At 55.3% G+C, this 18,398-nt stretch overlaps 1 protein-coding gene across 1 annotated transcript in view; it reads left to right on the forward strand.

The window, feature by feature from the left end:
- PLEC (plectin) overlaps positions 1-18,398 on the forward strand; it is a 556,052-nt gene that overhangs the window by 320,046 nt on the left and 217,608 nt on the right. The window contains exons 3-4 of the mRNA XM_063450946.1: positions 8,672-8,733; positions 15,829-15,843. Coding sequence (XP_063307016.1) covers positions 8,672-8,733; positions 15,829-15,843 — 77 coding nt within the window. The remainder of the gene's footprint in view (positions 1-8,671; positions 8,734-15,828; positions 15,844-18,398) is intronic.

The raw sequence follows: 18,398 nt of genomic DNA on the forward strand, positions 1-18,398 counted from the left end.
GAGGATAGGGGCTGTGGAAGGGGCTCCACAGAGGATAGGGGCTGTGGAAGGGGCTCCACAGAGGATAGGGGCTGTGGAAGGGGCTCCACAGAGGATAGGGGCTGTGGAAGGGGCTCCACAGAGGATAGGGGCTGTGGAAGGGGCTCCACAGAGGATAGGGGCTGTGGAAGGGGCTCCACAGAGGATAGGGGCTGTGGAAGGGGCTCCACAGAGGATAGGGGCTGTGGAAGGGGCTCCACAGAGGATAGGGGCTGTGGAAGGGGCTCCACAGAGGATAGGGGCTGTGGAAGGGGCTCCACAGAGGATAGGGGCTGTGGAAGGGGCTCCACAGAGGATAGGGGCTGTGGAAGGGGCTCCACAGAGGATAGGGGCTGTGGAAGGGGCTCCACAGAGGATAGGGGCTGTGGAAGGGGCTCCACAGAGGATAGGGGCTGTGGAAGGGGCTCCACAGAGGATAGGGGCTGTGGAAGGGGCTCCACAGAGGATAGGGGCTGTGGAAGGGGCTCCACAGAGGATAGGGGCTGTGGAAGGGGCTCCACAGAGGATAGGGGCTGTGGAAGGGGCTCCACAGAGGATAGGGGCTGTGGAAGGGGCTCCACAGAGGATAGGGGCTGTGGAAGGGGCTCCACAGAGGATAGGGGCTGTGGAAGGGGCTCCGCAGAGGATAGGGGCTGTGGAAGGGGCTCCGCAGAGGATAGGGGCTGTGGAAGGGGCTCCGCAGAGGATTGGGGCTGTGGAAGGGGCTCCGCAGAGGATTGGGGCTGTGGAAGGGGCTCCGCAGAGGATTGGGGCTGTGGAGGGGGCTCCGCAGAGGATTGGGGCTGTGGAAGGGGCTCCGCAGAGGATTGGGGCTGTGGAAGGGGCTCCGCAGAGGATTGGGGCTGTGGAAGGGGCTCCGCAGAGGATTGGGGCTGTGGAAGGGGCTCCGCAGAGGATTGGGGCTGTGGAAGGGGCTCCGCAGAGGATTGGGGCTGTGGAAGGGGCTCCGCAGAGGATTGGGGCTGTGGAAGGGGCTCCGCAGAGGATTGGGGCTGTGGAAGGGGCTCCGCAGAGGATTGGGGCTGTGGAAGGGGCTCTGCAGAGGATTGGGGCTGTGGAAGGGGCTCCGCAGAGGATTGGGGCTGTGGAAGGGGCTCTGCAGAGGATAGGGGCTGTGGAAGGGGCTCTGCAGAGGATAGGGGCTGTGGAAGGGGCTTCGCAGAGGATAGGGGCTGTGGAAAGGGCTGCGGATAGGGGCTGTGGAAGGGGCTCAGCAGAGGATAGGGGCTGTGGAAGGGGCTCCGCAGAGGATTGGGGCTGTGGAGGGGGCTCCGCAGAGGATTGGGGCTGTGGAAGGGGCTCCGCAGAGGATTGGGGCTGTGGAAGGGGCTCCGCAGAGGATTGGGGCTGTGGAAGGGGCTCCGCAGAGGATTGGGGCTGTGGAAGGGGCTCCGCAGAGGATTGGGGCTGTGGAAGGGGCTCTGCAGAGGATAGGGGCTGTGGAAGGGGCTCTGCAGAGGATAGGGGCTGTGGAAGGGGCTCTGCAGAGGATAGGGGCTGTGGAAGGGGCTCTGCAGAGGATAGGGGCTGTGGAAGGGGCTCTGCAGAGGATAGGGGCTGTGGAAGGGGCTCTGCAGAGGATAGGGGCTGTGGAAGGGGCTCTGCAGAGGATAGGGGCTGTGGAAGGGGCTCCGCAGAGGATTGGGGCTGTGGAAGGGGCTCCGCAGAGGATTGGGGCTGTGGAAGGGGCTCCGCAGAGGATTGGGGCTGTGGAAGGGGCTCTGCAGAGGATTGGGGCTGTGGAAGGGGCTCCGCAGAGGATTGGGGCTGTGGAAGGGGCTCTGCAGAGGATAGGGGCTGTGGAAGGGGCTCTGCAGAGGATAGGGGCTGTGGAAGGGGCTTCGCAGAGGATAGGGGCTGTGGAAAGGGCTGCGGATAGGGGCTGTGGAAGGGGCTCAGCAGAGGATAGGGGCTGTGGAAGGGGCTCCGCAGAGGATTGGGGCTGTGGAGGGGGCTCCGCAGAGGATTGGGGCTGTGGAAGGGGCTCCGCAGAGGATTGGGGCTGTGGAAGGGGCTCCGCAGAGGATTGGGGCTGTGGAAGGGGCTCCGCAGAGGATTGGGGCTGTGGAAGGGGCTCCGCAGAGGATTGGGGCTGTGGAAGGGGCTCCGCAGAGGATTGGGGCTGTGGAAGGGGCTCTGCAGAGGATAGGGGCTGTGGAAGGGGCTCTGCAGAGGATAGGGGCTGTGGAAGGGGCTCTGCAGAGGATAGGGGCTGTGGAAGGGGCTCTGCAGAGGATAGGGGCTGTGGAAGGGGCTCTGCAGAGGATAGGGGCTGTGGAAGGGGCTCTGCAGAGGATAGGGGCTGTGGAAGGGGCTCTGCAGAGGATAGGGGCTGTGGAAGGGGCTTCGCAGAGGATAGGGGCTGTGGAAAGGGCTGCGGATAGGGGCTGTGGAAGGGGCTCAGCAGAGGATAGGGGCTGTGGAAGGGGCTCAGCAGAGGATAGGGGCTGTGGAAGGGGCTCCGCAGAGGATAGGGGCCGTGGAGGGGGCTCCGCAGAGGATAGGGGCCGTGGAGGGGGCTCCGCAGAGGATAGGGGCCGTGGAGGGGGCTCCGCAGAGGATAGGGGCTGTGGAGGGGGCTCCGCAGAGGATAGGGGCTGTGGAAGGGGCTCCGCAGAGGATAGGGGCTGTGGAGGGGGCTCCGCAGAGGATAGGGGCTGTGGAAGGGGCTCCGCAGAGGATAGGGGCTGTGGAGGGGGCTCCGCAGAGGATAGGGGCTGTGGAGGGGGCTCCGCAGAGGATAGGGGCTGTGGAGGGGGCTCCGCAGAGGATAGGGGCTGTGGAGGGGGCTCCGCAGAGGATAGGGGCTGTGGAGGGGGCTCCGCAGAGGATAGGGGCTGTGGAGGGGGCTCCGCAGAGGATAGGGGCTGTGGAGGGGGCTCCGCAGAGGATAGGGGCTGTGGAGGGGGCTCCGCAGAGGATAGGGGCTGTGGAGGGGGCTCCGCAGAGGATAGGGGCTGTGGAGGGGGCTCCGCAGAGGATAGGGGCTGTGGAGGGGGCTCCGCAGAGGATAGGGGCTGTGGAGGGGGCTCCGCAGAGGATAGGGGCTGTGGAGGGGGCTCCGCAGAGGATAGGGGCTGTGGAGGGGGCTCCGCAGAGGATAGGGGCTGTGGAGGGGGCTCCGCAGAGGATAGGGGCTGTGGAGGGGGCTCCGCAGAGGATAGGGGCTGTGGAGGGGGCTCCGCAGAGGATAGGGGCTGTGGAGGGGGCTCCGCAGAGGATAGGGGCTGTGGAGGGGGCTCCGCAGAGGATAGGGGCTGTGGAGGGGGCTCCGCAGAGGATAGGGGCTGTGGAGGGGGCTCCGCAGAGGATAGGGGCTGTGGAGGGGGCTCCGCAGAGGATAGGGGCTGTGGAGGGGGCTCCGCAGAGGATAGGGGCTGTGGAGGGGGCTCCGCAGAGGATAGGGGCTGTGGAGGGGGCTCCGCAGAGGATAGGGGCTCAAGTGCCATCATCTCTTAGCAATGTGTGTCTGTCGTTATCCTCTTCTAGCAGTCTCTCTGTGTAGATATCCTCTCCCAGCAGTCTGTCTCTCTCTGTAGATATCCTCTCCCAGCAGTCTGTCTCTCTGTAGATACCCTCTCCCAGCAGTCTGTCTCTCTCTGTAGGTACCCTCTCCCAGCAATCTCTCTCTCTGTAGGTACCCTCTCCCATCAATCTCTCTCTCTGTAGGTACCCTCTCCCATCAATCTCTCTCTCTGTAGGTACCCTCTCCCAGCAGTCTCTCTCTCTGTAGGTACCCTCTCCCAGCAGTCTCTCTCTCTGTAGGTACCCTCTCCCAGCAGTCTCTCTCTCTGTAGATACCCTCTCCCAGCAGTCTCTCTCTCTCTCTCTGTAGATACCCTCTCCCAGCAGTCTCTCTCTCTCTGTAGATATCCTCTCCCAGCAGTCTGTCTCTCTCTGTAGATATCCTCTCCCAGCAGTCTGTCTCTCTCTGTAGATATCCTCTCCCAGCAGTCTGTCTCTCTGTAGATACCCTCTCCCAGCAGTCTGTCTCTCTCTGTAGGTACCCTCTCCCAGCAATCTCTCTCTCTGTAGGTACCCTCTCCCATCAATCTCTCTCTCTGTAGGTACCCTCTCCCATCAATCTCTCTCTCTGTAGGTACCCTCTCCCAGCAGTCTCTCTCTCTGTAGGTACCCTCTCCCAGCAGTCTCTCTCTCTGTAGGTACCCTCTCCCAGCAGTCTCTCTCTCTGTAGATACCCTCTCCCAGCAGTCTCTCTCTCTCTCTCTGTAGATACCCTCTCCCAGCAGTCTCTCTCTCTCTCTCTCTCGATACCCTCTCCCAGCAGTATCTCTCTCTCTCTCTCTGTCTCTCTCTCTCTCGATACCCTCTCCCAGCAGTATCTCTCTCTCTCTCTCTCTCTCTCTCTCTGTCTCTCTCTCTCTCGATACCCTCTCCCAGCAGTATCTCTCTCTCTGTAGATACCCTCTCCCAGCAGTGTCTCTCTCTCTCTCTCTGTCTGTAGGTACCCTCTCCCAGCAGTGTCTCTCTCTCTGTAGGTACCCTCTCCCAGCAGTCTCTCTCTCTCTCTCTCTCTCTCTCTCTGTGTAGGTACCCTCTCCCAGCAGTCTCTCTCTCTCTCTCTCTCTCTCTCTCTCTCTCTCTCCCCTCTCTCAGCAGTCTCTCTATTATACCCAGCTTTCTGAGGCTGTGGAGCTATTATGTTGAGAATGCAGTGGACCTGCAGTGGGAGCTCAGATTATTTTGAGGTTTCCTGTTGCTCTGATGAAGCTGTGAGTAATAGGAGGTGGGGGATCACCCAGCGGTGCTGTTAGGGAGGGTCACACAGGCACACCTTGAAGTGTGGCTCATTGACACACACCTCGGAAAAGGGAGGGCCCTGGGCAGGGCAGGATCAGACAGGGCAGGCTTGGAATTGCTTAGCCTGCAGGCAATCAGGGGGAAGAGTCCTAGAGGAGGGAAGTGTGGGACAGAGAGCTAGAGAAAGCAGAGCGGACGAGACAGATCTCACACAGAGGAAATACCAAGACAAGGGAGCACAGAAACGCTCTCTTCTGGGGAAAAAAGTTTGAGAAAGTTGGATTGTAAGCTTCATGGATCAGCAGAGGTACCGCACCAATGCTGCTCTGCCTTCCCATGAGGAGGGAAACTTCCGCCAGAGAACCAGCTCGGAGGACAACCTGTACCTGGCAGTGCTGAGGGCTACTGAGGGCAAGAAAGGTACATACTGGGTGGGGGCTGTGGCTTAATGTAACTCAGACTTTGATAATAGAGAGATGGACATGGGGTACTGACTGCGTCCACCCTGGGATAGACCTATACTGACTGCGTCCACCCTGGGATAGACCCATACTGACTGCGTCCACCCTGGGATAGACCCATACTGACTGCGTCCACGCTGGGATAGACCCATACTGACTGCGTCCACCCTGGGATGGACCCATACTGACTGCGTCCGTCCTGGGATAGACCCGTACTGACTGCGTCCGTCCTGGGATAGACCCGTACTGACTGCGTCCGTCCTGGGATAGACCTGTACTGACTGCGTCCGTCCTGGGATAGACCCATCTTTAATGTGAGGGATTTAGACAATTTGGAGATGTCTTTGTGAAGAGGTTTATCTCAGTCCTAATATTTGTGTAGCGTTAGCCATGTTTATTATCTTTGCTTACATTGCTGCAGACAATGGCAGGCTCTCCCTGAGGGAAGACACTAGTTGACCTGCGTCTGTGTCTCCACAACCTTGTCTTTCATGGAATGTTTTCTGTTTTCAAGCAGGTCATTCACCTGTCCGAGACCTAGTGGTGACCTATTTAACCCTTGTAGATTACATTAGCTCTCAGCAGGCTCAGAGTCATTCTACCTGTAAACTACCTACCTGTAAACGCAAATCAATCCAGAGTACTGACTGGCTACACCTGAGCGTGATCTGCTTAGGGGTGACCAGGGAGTGGTGTGTCTTACAAACTCCATATGGGCTCCACGCAGAGGGATTCCACTTTAAATGTTCTCTAAATTCCAGGGAGTTTGTGGAACAGTAGCAGGTCTGGGGGTTTATGAGAGATTGGCAGGCCTGGCAGTACTGGATCTGGCTGGGGCTATATGGGAGATTAGCAGGCCTGGCAGTACTGGATCTGGCTGGGGGTGTAAGGGAGATTAGCAGGCCTGGCAGTACTGGATCTGGCTGGGGGTGTATGGGAGATTAGCAGGCCTGGCAGTACCGGATCTGGCTGGGGGTGTATGGGAGATTAGCAGGCCTGGCAGTACCGGATCTGGCTGGGGGTGTATGGGAGATTAGCAGGCCTGGCAGTACCGGATATAGCAGAGTGTGTATGGGAGACTGGCAGGGGGTGTATGCAAGATTAGCAGGCCTGGCAGTACCGGATATAGCAGAGTGCGTATGGGAGACTGGCAGGGGGTGTATGGGAGATTAGCAGGCCTGGCAGTACTGGATCTGGCTGGGGGTGTATGGGAGATCAGCAAGCCTGGCAGTACTGGATCTGTCTGGGGCTATATGGGAGATTAGCAGGCCTGGCAGTACCGGATCTGGCTGGGGGTGTATGGGAGATTAGCAGGCCTGGCAGTACCGGATCTGGCTGGGGGTGTATGGGAGATTGGCAGGCCTTACAGTACAGGATCTGGCTGGGGGAGTATGGGAGATTAGCAGGCCTGGCAGTACCGGATCTGGCTGGGGGTGTATGGGAGATAAGCAGGCCTGGCAGTACCGGATCTGGCTGGGGGTGTATGGGAGATTAGCAAGTCTGGCAGTACTGGATCTGGCTGAGGGTGAATGAGAGATTAGCAAGCCTGGCAGTACTGGATCTCGGTGGGGTTTATGAGAGATTAGCAGGCCTGGCAGTACCAGATCTGGCTGGGGGTGTATGGGAGATCAGCAGGCCTTACAGTACAAGATCTGGCTGGGGGTGTATGGGAGATTAGCAGGCCTGGCAGTACCGGATATAGCAGAGTGTGTATGGGAGATTAGCAGGCCTGGCAGTACCGGGTCTGGCAGATTGTGTATGGGAGACTGGCAGGGGGTGTATGGGAGATTAGCAGGCCTGGCAGTACCGGATATAGCAGAGTGTGTATGGGAGACTGGCAGGGGGTGTATGCAAGATTAGCAGGCCTGGCAGTACCGGATCTGGCAGAGTGTGTATGGGAGACTGGCAGAGTGTGTATGGGAGATTAGCAGGCCTGGCAGTACCGGATATAGCAGAGTGCGTATGGGAGACTGGCAGGGGGTGTATGGGAGATTAGCAGGCCTGGCAGTACTGGATCTGGCTGGGGGTGTATGGGAGATCAGCAAGCCTGGCAGTATTGGATCTGTCTGGGGCTATATGGGAGATTAGCAGGCCTGGCAGTACCGGATCTGGCTGGGGTGTATGGGAGATTAGCAGGCCTGGCAGTACCGGATCTGGCTGGGGGTGTATGGGAGATTGGCAGGCCTTACAGTACAGGATCTGGCTGGGGGAGTATGGGAGATTAGCAGGCCTGGCAGTACCGGATCTGGCTGGGGGTGTATGGGAGATTAGCAGGCCTGGCAGTACCGGATCTGGCTGGGGGTGTATGGGAGATTAGCAGGCCTTACAGTACAGGATCTGGCTGGGGGTGTATGGGAGATTAGCAGGCCTGGCAGTACCGGATCTGGCTGGGGGTGTATGGGAGATTAGCAGGCCTGGCAGTACCAGATCTGGCTGGGGATGTATGGAAGATTAGCAGGCCTGGCAGTACCGGATCTGGCTGGGGGTGTATGGGAGATTAGCAGGCCTGGCAGTACCGGATCTGGCTGGGGGTGTATGGGAGATTAGCAGGCCTGGCAGTACCGGATCTGGCTGGGGGTGTATGGGAGATTAGCAGGCCTGGCAGTACCGGATTTGGCTGGGGGTGTAAGGGAGATTAGCAGGCCTGGCAGTACCGGATCTGGTTGGGGGTGTATGGGAGATTAGCAGGCCTGGCAGTACCGGATCTGGCTGGGGGTGTATGGGAGATTAGCAGGCCTGGCAGTACCGGATCTGGCTGGGGGTGTATGGGAGATTAGCAGGCTTGGCAGTACCGGATCTGGCTGGGGGTGTATGGGAGATTAGCAGGCCTGGCAGTACCGGATCTGGCTGGGGGTGTATGGGAGATTAGCAGGCCTGGCAGTACCGGATCTGGCTGGGGGTGTATGGGAGATTAGCAGGCCTGGCAGTACCGGATCTGGCTGGGGGTGTAAGGGAGATTAGCAGGCCTGGCAGTACCGGATCTGGCTGGGGGTGTATGGAAGATTAGCAGGCCTGGCAGTACCGGAACTGGCTGGGGTGTATGGGAGATTAGCAGGCCTGGCAGTACCGGATCTGGCTGGGGGTGTATGGGAGATTAGCAGGTCTGGCAGTACTGGATCTGGCTGGGGGTGTATGGGAGATTAGCAGGCCTGGCAGTACCGGATCTGGCTGGGGGTGTATGGGCGATTAGCAGGCCTGGCAGTACCGGATCTGGCTGGGGGTGTATGGGAGATTAGCAGGCCTGGCAGTACCGGATCTGGCTGGGGGTTTATGGGAGATTAGCAGGCCTGGCAGTACCGGATCTGGCTGGAGTTTGTGGGAGATTAGTAGGTGGGATGTTTATATGTACTAATTGTTTTTGTTTTTTTATGTTGATTTTCCTTAAATTTTCCTCTTCTCTGTTTCTGCAGATGAAAGGGATCGGGTGCAAAAGAAAACATTTACCAAATGGGTAAACAAACATCTAATTAAGGTGAGTAAGAAGTTCTCAACACTGGAGAAATCCAGCTAGAAAAACATATTTAACGGCAAAAGGCTGGGGTGTATCACACTGCATGGGGGTCTGGAGCTTATTCTGCACCGTATTATTGTATTATTGACACCGTTTGACTCCTCGCTTTTGCTTTCTGTGCAGCCAGCAGAGGGAGGCTCGCATTGTGCTTTCTGTGCAGCCAGCGGAGGGAGGCTCACATTGCGCGTCCTGTGCAGCCAGCGGAGGGAGGCTCGCATTGCGCTTTCTATGCAGTCAGCGGAGGGAGGCTCGCATTGCGCTTTCTGTGCAGCGAGCGGAGGGATGCTCTCCTCGCACTTTCTGTGCAGCGAGCAGAGGGAGGCTCACATTGCGCTTTCTGTGCAGCGAGCGGAGGGAGGCTCGCATTGCGCTTTCTGTGCAGCGAGCGGAGGTTGGCTCGCATTGCGCTTTCTGTGCAGCGAGCGGAGGTTGGCTTGCATTGCGCTTTCTGTGCAGCGAGCGGAGGGAGGCTCACATTGCACTTTCTGTGCAGCGAGCGGAGGGAGGCTCGCATAGCGCTTTCTGTGCAGCTAGCGGAGGGAGGCTCGCACTGCGCTTTCTGTGCAGCGAGCGGAGGGAGGCTCGCATTGTGCTTTCTGTGCAGCGAGCGGAGGTTGGCTCGCATTGCGCTTTCTGTGCAGCGAGCGGAGGGAGGCTCACGTTGCACTTTCTGTGCAGCGAGCGGAGGGAGGCTTGCATTGCGCTTTCTGTGCAGCTAGCGGAGGGAGGCTTGCATTGCGCTTTCTGTGCAGCGAGCGGAGGGAGGCTCGCATTGCGCTTCCTGTGCAGCGAGCGGAGGGAGGCTCGCATTGCGCTTTCTGTGCAGCGAACGGAGGGAGGCTCGCATTGCGCTTTCTGTGCAGCGAGCAGAGGGAGGCTTGCATTGTGCTTTCTGTGCAGCGAGCGGAGGGAGGCTTGCATTGGTTCTGATAGTTACGGTACCGGCTGTTGGGGTGATGTGGCTGCTGGTTGTGATGGTTACAGTACCGGCTGTTGGGGTAATGTGGCTGCTGGTTGTGATGGTTACGGTACCGGCTGTTGGGGTAATGTGGCTTCTGGTTGTGATATTTACGGTACCGGCTGTTGGGGTAATGTGGCTGCTGGTTCTGATAGTTACGGTACCGCCTGTTTGTGTAATGTGGCTGCTGGTTGTGATGGTTACTGTACCGGCTGTTTGGGTAATGTGGCTGCTGGTTCTGATAGTTACGGTACTGGCTGTTGGGGTAATGTGGCTGCTGGTTCTGATAGTTACGGTACCGGCTGTTTGGGTAATGTGGCTGCTGGTTGTGATGGTTACGGTACCGGCTGTTGGGGTAATGTGGCTGCTGGTTGTGGTAGTTACAGTACCGGCTGTTTGGGTAATGTGGCTGCTGGTTGTGATGGTTACGGTACCGGCTGTTGGGGTAATGTGGCTGCTGGTTCTGATAGTTACTGTACCGGCTGTTTGGGTAATGTGGCTGCTGGTTCTGATAGTTATGGTACCGGCTGTTGGGGTAATGTGGCTGCTGGTTGCGATAGTTACAGTACCGGCTGTTGGGGTAATGTGGCTGCTGGTTGCGATAGTTACAGTACCGGCTGTTGGGGTAATGTGGCTGCTAGTTCTGATAGTTACGGTACCGGTTGTTATGGTGATGTGGTTTTAGTCATAAAGAACTGGACTCCAATTTTCTTGCACTAATAATAAGAAAGACATAACACACAGATTCCACCACAGAGGAAATGGAGCCAATTTGCCAAGGCAGCAGCTGGTGAATCACTCAGGAAGTGGCAGTCACTTGCTAAGAAACACACAAATATTTATTTACTTTAAGTTTTCATATATAAAGCTTATAAAACTGAGGGGGTGAGGGATTACTCAGGAAGCTTCATTGTCTTTCACCTTGGCTGAGCGCATAATGCAAATGCACCCCTCGCTGAGCGCGCCATACGCGGGCCCCACTCGCTGAGCGCGCCATACGCGGGCCCCACTCGCTGAGCGCGCCATACGCGGGCCCCCCTCGCTGAGCGCGCCATACGCGGGCCCCCCTCGCTGAGCGCATAATGCACATGCACCCTTCGCGGAGCGCACCAAACGCGGGCCCCCCTCGCTGAGCACGCCATACGCGGGCTGGCACCCCTCGCTGAGCACACCATACACGGGCACTCATCCAAATCGTATTGCCCCCACACTGTGTTCCATTTGTAATATTCGTGAGATGTTGAATTTGCATCCTTAGTTATATTGTCACGTGTAATTTAGAGCTGTTCATTTTGGAATGCCCCCCCCCCCCCGCCCCCCCCGACTGTGGTGACTGTTCATCTCTGAATCACACCAGTATGTGCGCGTTGTACCCCCACCGCTCGGCTTGCAGCCGGGAAATCGCTCACACTGCTGCCCCCTGTTCTCTGTTCAGGGTTGGGCCCCTAGGCTATGCCAGGCTTTAAAATATGAAACCCTTTAAGATGTGTGGGCTATGTGACCCCTGAAAGTGTTATTTACAGACACAATTTTCTCAAGCAAGCAGAGGTTTTAAATTCTTCTTTTAACGCCTTAAGGACACGTGACATGTCATGATTCCCTTTTATTCCAGAGGTTTGGTCCTTAAGGGGTTAAAAGAGCATTTTACAAGGTTCGCACCTTATGCTCATTAGTGTATTGCAATGCTTGTCACTACATATAGCACACACTGTGCTAGCCTACTGACCTAGCTTTGTCACTACATATAGCGTACACTGCCTATACTGACCTAGCCTTGTCACTACATATAGCACACACTGTGCTAGCCTACTGACCTAGCCTTGTCACTACACATAGCACACACTGCCTATACTGACCTAGCCTTGTCACTACATATAGCGTACACTGCCTATACTGACCTAGCCTTGTCACTACATATAGCGTACACTGCCTATACTGACCTAGCCTTGTCACTACATATAGCGCACACTGCCTATACTGACCTAGCCTTGTCACTACATATAGCGTACACTGCCTATACTGACCTAGCCTTGTCACTACATATAGCGCACACTGCCTATACTGACCTAGCCTTGTCACTACATATAGCGCACACTGCCTATACTGACCTAGCCTTGTCCCTACATATAGCACACACTGCCTATACTGACCTAGCCTTGTCCCTACATATAGCACACACTGCCTATACTGACCTAGCCTTGTCACTACTCATAGCGCACACTGCCTATACTGACCTAGCCTTGTCACTACATATAGCACACACTGCCTATACTGACCTAGCCTTGTCACTACATATAGCATACACTGTCTATACTGACCTAGCCTTGTCACTACATATAGCACACACTGCGCTAGCCTACTGACCTAGCCTTGTCACTACATATAGCGCACACTGCCTATACTGACCTAGCCTTGTCACTACATATAGCGCACACTGCCTATACTAACCTATCCTTGTCACTACATATAGCGCACACTGCCTATACTGACCTAGCCTTGTCACTACATATAGCGCACACTGCCTATACTAACCTAGCCGTGTCACTACATATAGCGCACACTGCCTATACTGACCTAGCATTGTCCCTACATATAGCACACACTGCATATACTGACCTAGCCTTGTCACTACATATAGCGTACACTGCCTACCTAGCTTTGTCACTACATATAGCGTGCACTGCCTATACTGACCTAGCCTTGTCACTTGATATAGCGTACACTGCCTATATTGACCTAGCCTTGTCACTACATATAGCACACACTGTGCTAGCCTACTGACCTAGCCTTGTCACTACACATAGCACACACTGCCTATACTGACCTAGCCTTGTCACTACATATAGCACACACTGCCTATACTGACCTAGCCTTGTCACTACATATAGCGCACACTGCCTATACTAACCTAGCCTTGTCACTACATATAGCGCTAACTGCCTATACTGACCTAGCCGTGTCACTACATATAGCGCACACTGCCTATACTGACCTAGCATTGTCCCTACATATAGCACACACTGCATATACTGACCTAGCCTTGTCACTACATATAGCTTACACTGCCTATACTGACCTAGCCTTGTCACTACATATAGCTCACACTGCGCTAGCCTACTGACCTAGCCGTGTCACTACATATAGCGCACACTGCCTATACTGACCTAGCCTTGTCACTACATATAGTGCACACTGCCTATACTAACCTAGCCTGGTCACTACATATAGCACACACTGCCTATACTAACCTAGCCTGGTCACTACATATAGTGCACACTGCCTATACTAACCTAGCCTGGTCACTACATATAGCGCTAACTGCCTATACTGACCTAGCCGTGTCACTACATATAGCGCACACTGCCTATACTGACCTAGCATTGTCCCTACATATAGCACACACTGCATATACTGACCTAGCCTTGTCACTACATATAGCTTACACTGCCTATACTGACCTAGCCTTGTCACTACATATAGCTCACACTGCGCTAGCCTACTGACCTAGCCGTGTCACTACATATAGCGCACACTGCCTATACTGACCTAGCCTTGTCACTACATATAGTGCACACTGCCTATACTAACCTAGCCTGGTCACTACATATAGCACACACTGCCTATACTAACCTAGCCTGGTCACTACATATAGCGCACACTGCCTATACTGACCTAGCCTTGTCACTACATATAGCACACACTGCCTATACTAACCTAGCCGTGTCACTACATATAGCGTACACTGCCTATACTGACCTAGCCCTGTCACTACATATAGCGCTAACTGCCTATACTGACCTAGCCTTGTCACTACATATAGCACACACTGCCTATACTAACCTAGCCTGGTCACTACATATAGCACACACTGCCTATACTGACCTAGCCTGGTCACTACATATAGCACACACTGCCTATACTAACCTAGCCTGGTCACTACATATAGCACACACTGCCTATACTGACCTAGCCTTGTCACTACATATAGCACACACTGCCTATACTAACCTAGCCTTGTCACTACATATAGCGTACACTGCCTATACTCACCTAGCCTTGTCACTACATATAGCACACACTGCCTATACTAACCTAGCCTGGTCACTACATATAGCACACACTGCCTATACTGACCTAGCCTGGTCACTACATATAACACACACTGCCTATACTAACCTAGCCTGGTCACTACATATAGCACACACTGCCTATACTGACCTAGCCTTGTCACTACATATAGCACACACTGCCTATACTAACCTAGCCTGGTCACTACATATAGCGTACACTGCCTATACTGACCTAGCCTGGTCACTACATATAGCGCACACTGGCTTTACCGGATATAACTTCGGTATTGCATCCCCAAGACGTGACATTACTTAAATCTTGCTCAACCTCCAGTTTGTAACATAAAGGAAGGAATCCCTGATAATTTCATAGGATGTGGCCGTGTGCTGGGATTTATTGATTTCTGTAACTGGGAGATTTTACAGTGACTTTATCAGAAACGGCTATAATTCTATTATATGAAATATCTATTATCTCTCACATTTTCCTTTCTCTCTCCCTCTCTACATATCTACGTACTCTCTTTATGTCCTCCATTATCTTCACACCTCCTCACTTGACCATCTCTCCGCTCCTCTGTACACCTCTATCTGCCCCCCTTTTGTCTCTACCCCTCTATCTGAACCACTATGTATCTACCCCTCTACCTGGACCCCTATGTCTCTGCCCCTCTATCTGAACCGCTATGCCTCTACCCCTCTATCTGCACCCCTGTGTCTCTGCCCCTCTATCTGAACCCCTGTGTCTCTACCCCTCTATCTGCACCCCTGTGTCTCTACCCCTCTATCTGCACCCCTGTCTCTCTACCCCTCTATCTGCACCCCTGTGTTTCTACCCCTCTATCTGCACCCCTGTGTCTCTACCCCTCTATCTGAACCCCTGTGTCTCTACCCCTCTGTCTCTACCCCTCTATCTGAACCCCTGTGTCTCTACCCCTCTATCTGAACCCCTGTGTTTCTACCCCTCTATCTGCACCCCTGTGTCTCTACCCCTCTATCTGAACCCCTATGTCTCTACCCCTCTATCTGCACCGCTATGTCTCTACCCCTCTATCTGCACCCCTATGCCTCTACCCCTCTATCTGCACCCCTATGTCTCTGCCCCTCTATCTGAACCCCTGTGTCTCTACCCCTCTATCTGCACCCCTGTGTCTCTACCCCTCTATCTGCACCCCTGTCTCTCTACCCCTCTATCTGAACCACTTTGTCTCTACCCCTCTATCTGCACCCCTATGTCTCTACCCCTCTATCTGCACCCCTATGTCTCTACCCCTCTATCTGCACCCCTATGTCTCTACCCCTCTATCTGCACCCTTATGTCTCTACCCCTCTATCTGCACCCTTATGTCTCTACCCCTCTATCTGCACCCTTATGTCTCTACCCCTCTATCTGCACCCTTATGTCTCTACCCCTCTATCTGCACCCCTATGTCTCTACCCCTCTATCTGCACCCCTATGTCTCTACCCCTCTATCTGCACCCCTATGTCTCTACCCCTCTATCTGCACCCCTATGTCTCTACCCCTCTATCTGCACCCCTATGTCTCTACCCCTCTATCTGCACCCCTATGTCTCTACCCCTCTATCTGCACCCCTATGCCTCTACCCCTCTATCTGCACCCCTGTGTCTCTGCCCCTCTATCTGAACCCCTGTGTCTCTACCCCTCTATCTGCACCCCTGTGTCTCTACCCCTCTATCTGCACCCCTGTGTCTCTACCCCTCTATCTGCACCCCTGTGTCTCTACCCCTCTATCTGCACCCCTGTGTCTCTACCCCTCTATCTGAACCCCTATGTCTCTGCCCCTCTATCTGAACCCCTATGTCTCTACCCCTCTATCTGAACCCCTGTGTTTCTACCCCTCTATCTGCACCCCTGTGTCTCTACCCCTTTATCTGAACCCCTATGTCTCTACCCCTCTATCTGCCCTTCTTTGTAACAACCTCAATTCTACCACCTTCCTCTCATCCTTCTTTCTTTTGTCCCCCATTTCCACCCATTTATCTCGACCCTGACGCTGGCCCGGCAGCACTGGAGGGCAGAGGTAGGTTCCTGTCTGGTATCTTTCTTTTCTTTCCATTCCCCTTGTGATGTTGTTTGCACATGGCTGACAACCCCCTCGTCCCAAATTCCTCTTCTCTGCTTTTGTTGAAAATAATTTTGTTAATATTGTACTGGCATGAGATGGCATGATGCCCATGCAGGGGTTGTGTGTTTAATAACCAGAACTTTGTTAAAAGAGACATACTGACACTGAGCATGGCACGAGTGACTCCACGATATAGCTCAATGTTGGCTGCAGTTTCACACATGACATTTGGGAGAGAGCTTGCCTATGTGGGTGGGGGGGAGGGTGGTAGAGTGTCTGTCTGTGGTAGGTAGGTAGGTAGAGAGCCTGTCTGTGGTAAGTAGGTAGGTAGAGAGCCTGTCTGTGGTAGGTAGGTAGAGAGCCTGTCTGTGGTAAGTAGGTAGGTAGGGAGCCTGTCTGTGGTAGGTAGGTAGAGTGCCTGTCTGTGGCAGGGAGGTAGAGTGCCTGTCTGTGGCAGGGAGGTAGGGAGCCTGTCTGTGGCAGGAAGGTAGAGTGCCTGTCTGTGGCAGGTAGGTAGAGTGCCTGTCTGTGGCAGGTAGGTAGAGTGCCTGTCTGTGGCAGGTAGGTAGAGTGCCTGTCTGTGGCAGGTAGGTAGAGTGCCTGTCTGTGGCAGGTAGGTAGAGTGCCTGTCTGTGGCAGGTAGGTAGAGTGCCTGTCTGTGGCAGGTAGGTAGAGTGCCTGTCTGTGGCAGGTAGGTAGAGTGCCTGTCTGTGGCAGGTAGGTAGAGTGCCTGTCTGTGGCAGGTAGGTAGAGTGCCTGTCTGTGGCAGGTAGGTAGAGTGCCTGTCTGTGGCAGGTAGGTAGAGTGCCTGTCTGTGGCAGGTAGGTAGAGTGCCTGTCTGTGGCAGGTAGGTAGAGTGCCTGTCTGTGGCAGGTAGGTAGAGTGCCTGTCTGTGGCAGGTAGGTAGAGTGCCTGTCTGTGGCAGGTAGGTAGAGTGCCTGTCTGTGGCAGGTAGGTAGAGTGCCTGTCTGTGGCAGGTAGGTAGAGTGCCTGTCTGTGGCAGGTAGGTAGGTAGAGTGCCTGTCTGTGGCAGGTAGGTAGGTAGAGTGCCTGTCTGTGGCAGGTAGGTAGGTAGAGTGCCTGTCTGTGGCAGGTAGGTAGGTAGAGTGCCTGTCTGTGGCAGGTAGGTAGGTAGAGTGCCTGTCTGTGGCAGGTAGGTAGGTAGAGTGCCTGTCTGTGGCAGGTAGGTAGGTAGAGTGCCTGTCTGTGGCAGGTAGGTAGGTAGAGTGCCTGTCTGTGGCAGGTAGGTAGGTAGAGTGCCTGTCTGTGGCAGGTAGGTAGGTAGAGTGCCTGTCTGTGGCAGGTAGGTAGGTAGAGTGCCTGTCTGTGGCAGGTAGGTAGGTAGAGTGCCTGTCTGTGGCAGGTAGGTAGGTAGAGTGCCTGTCTGTGGCAGGTAGGTAGGTAGAGTGCCTGTCTGTGGCAGGTAGGTAGGTAGAGTGCCTGTCTGTGGCAGGTAGGTAGGTAGAGTTCCTGTCTGTGGCAGGTAGGTAGGTAGAGTGCCTGTCTGTGGCAGGTAGGTAGGTAGAGTGCCTGTCTGTGGCAGGTAGGTAGGTAGAGTGCCTGTCTGTGGCAGGCAGGTAGGTAGAGTGCCTGTCTGTGGCAGGCAGGTAGGTAGAGTGCCTGTCTGTGGCAGGCAGGTAGGTAGAGTGCCTGTCTGTGGCAGGCAGGTAGGTAGAGTGCCTGTCTGTGGCAGGCAGGTAGGTAGAGTGCCTGTCTGTGGCAGGCAGGTAGGTAGAGTGCCTGTCTGTGGCAGGCAGGTAGGTAGAGTGCCTGTCTGTGGCAGGCAGGTAGGTAGAGTGCCTGTCTGTGGCAGGCAGGCAGGTAGGTAGAGTGCCTGTCTGTGGCAGGCAGGTAGGTAGGTAGAGTGCCTGTCTGTGGCAGGCAGGTAGGTAGGTAGAGTGCCTGTCTGTGGCAGGCAGGTAGGTAGGTAGAGTGCCTGTCTGTGGCAGGCAGGTAGGTAGGTAGAGTGCCTGTCTGTGGCAGGCAGGTAGGTAGGTAGAGTGCCTGTCTGTGGCAGGCAGGTAGGTAGGTAGAGTGCCTGTCTGTGGCAGGCAGGTAGGTAGGTAGAGTGCCTGTCTGTGGCAGGCAGGTAGGTAGGTAGAGTGCCTGTCTGTGGCAGGCAGGTAGGTAGGTAGAGTGCCTGTCTGTGGCAGGCAGGTAGGTAGGTAGAGTGCCTGTCTGTGGCAGGCAGGTAGGTAGGTAGAGTGCCTGTCTGTGGCAGGCAGGTAGGTAGGTAGAGTGCCTGTCTGTGGCAGGCAGGTAGGTAGGTAGAGTGCCTGTCTGTGGCAGGCAGGTAGGTAGGTAGAGTGCCTGTCTGTGGCAGGCAGGTAGGTAGGTAGAGTGCCTGTCTGTGGCAGGCAGGTAGGTAGGTAGAGTGCCTGTCTGTGGCAGGCAGGTAGGTAGGTAGAGTGCCTGTCTGTGGCAGGCAGGTAGGTAGGTAGAGTGCCTGTCTGTGGCAGGCAGGTAGGTAGGTAGAGTGCCTGTCTGTGGCAGGCAGGTAGGTAGAGTTC

The sequence above is a fragment of the Pelobates fuscus genome, chromosome 4, assembly GCF_036172605.1.
Source record: "Pelobates fuscus isolate aPelFus1 chromosome 4, aPelFus1.pri, whole genome shotgun sequence".
In the NCBI taxonomy this organism is placed as follows: Eukaryota; Metazoa; Chordata; class Amphibia; order Anura; family Pelobatidae; genus Pelobates; species Pelobates fuscus.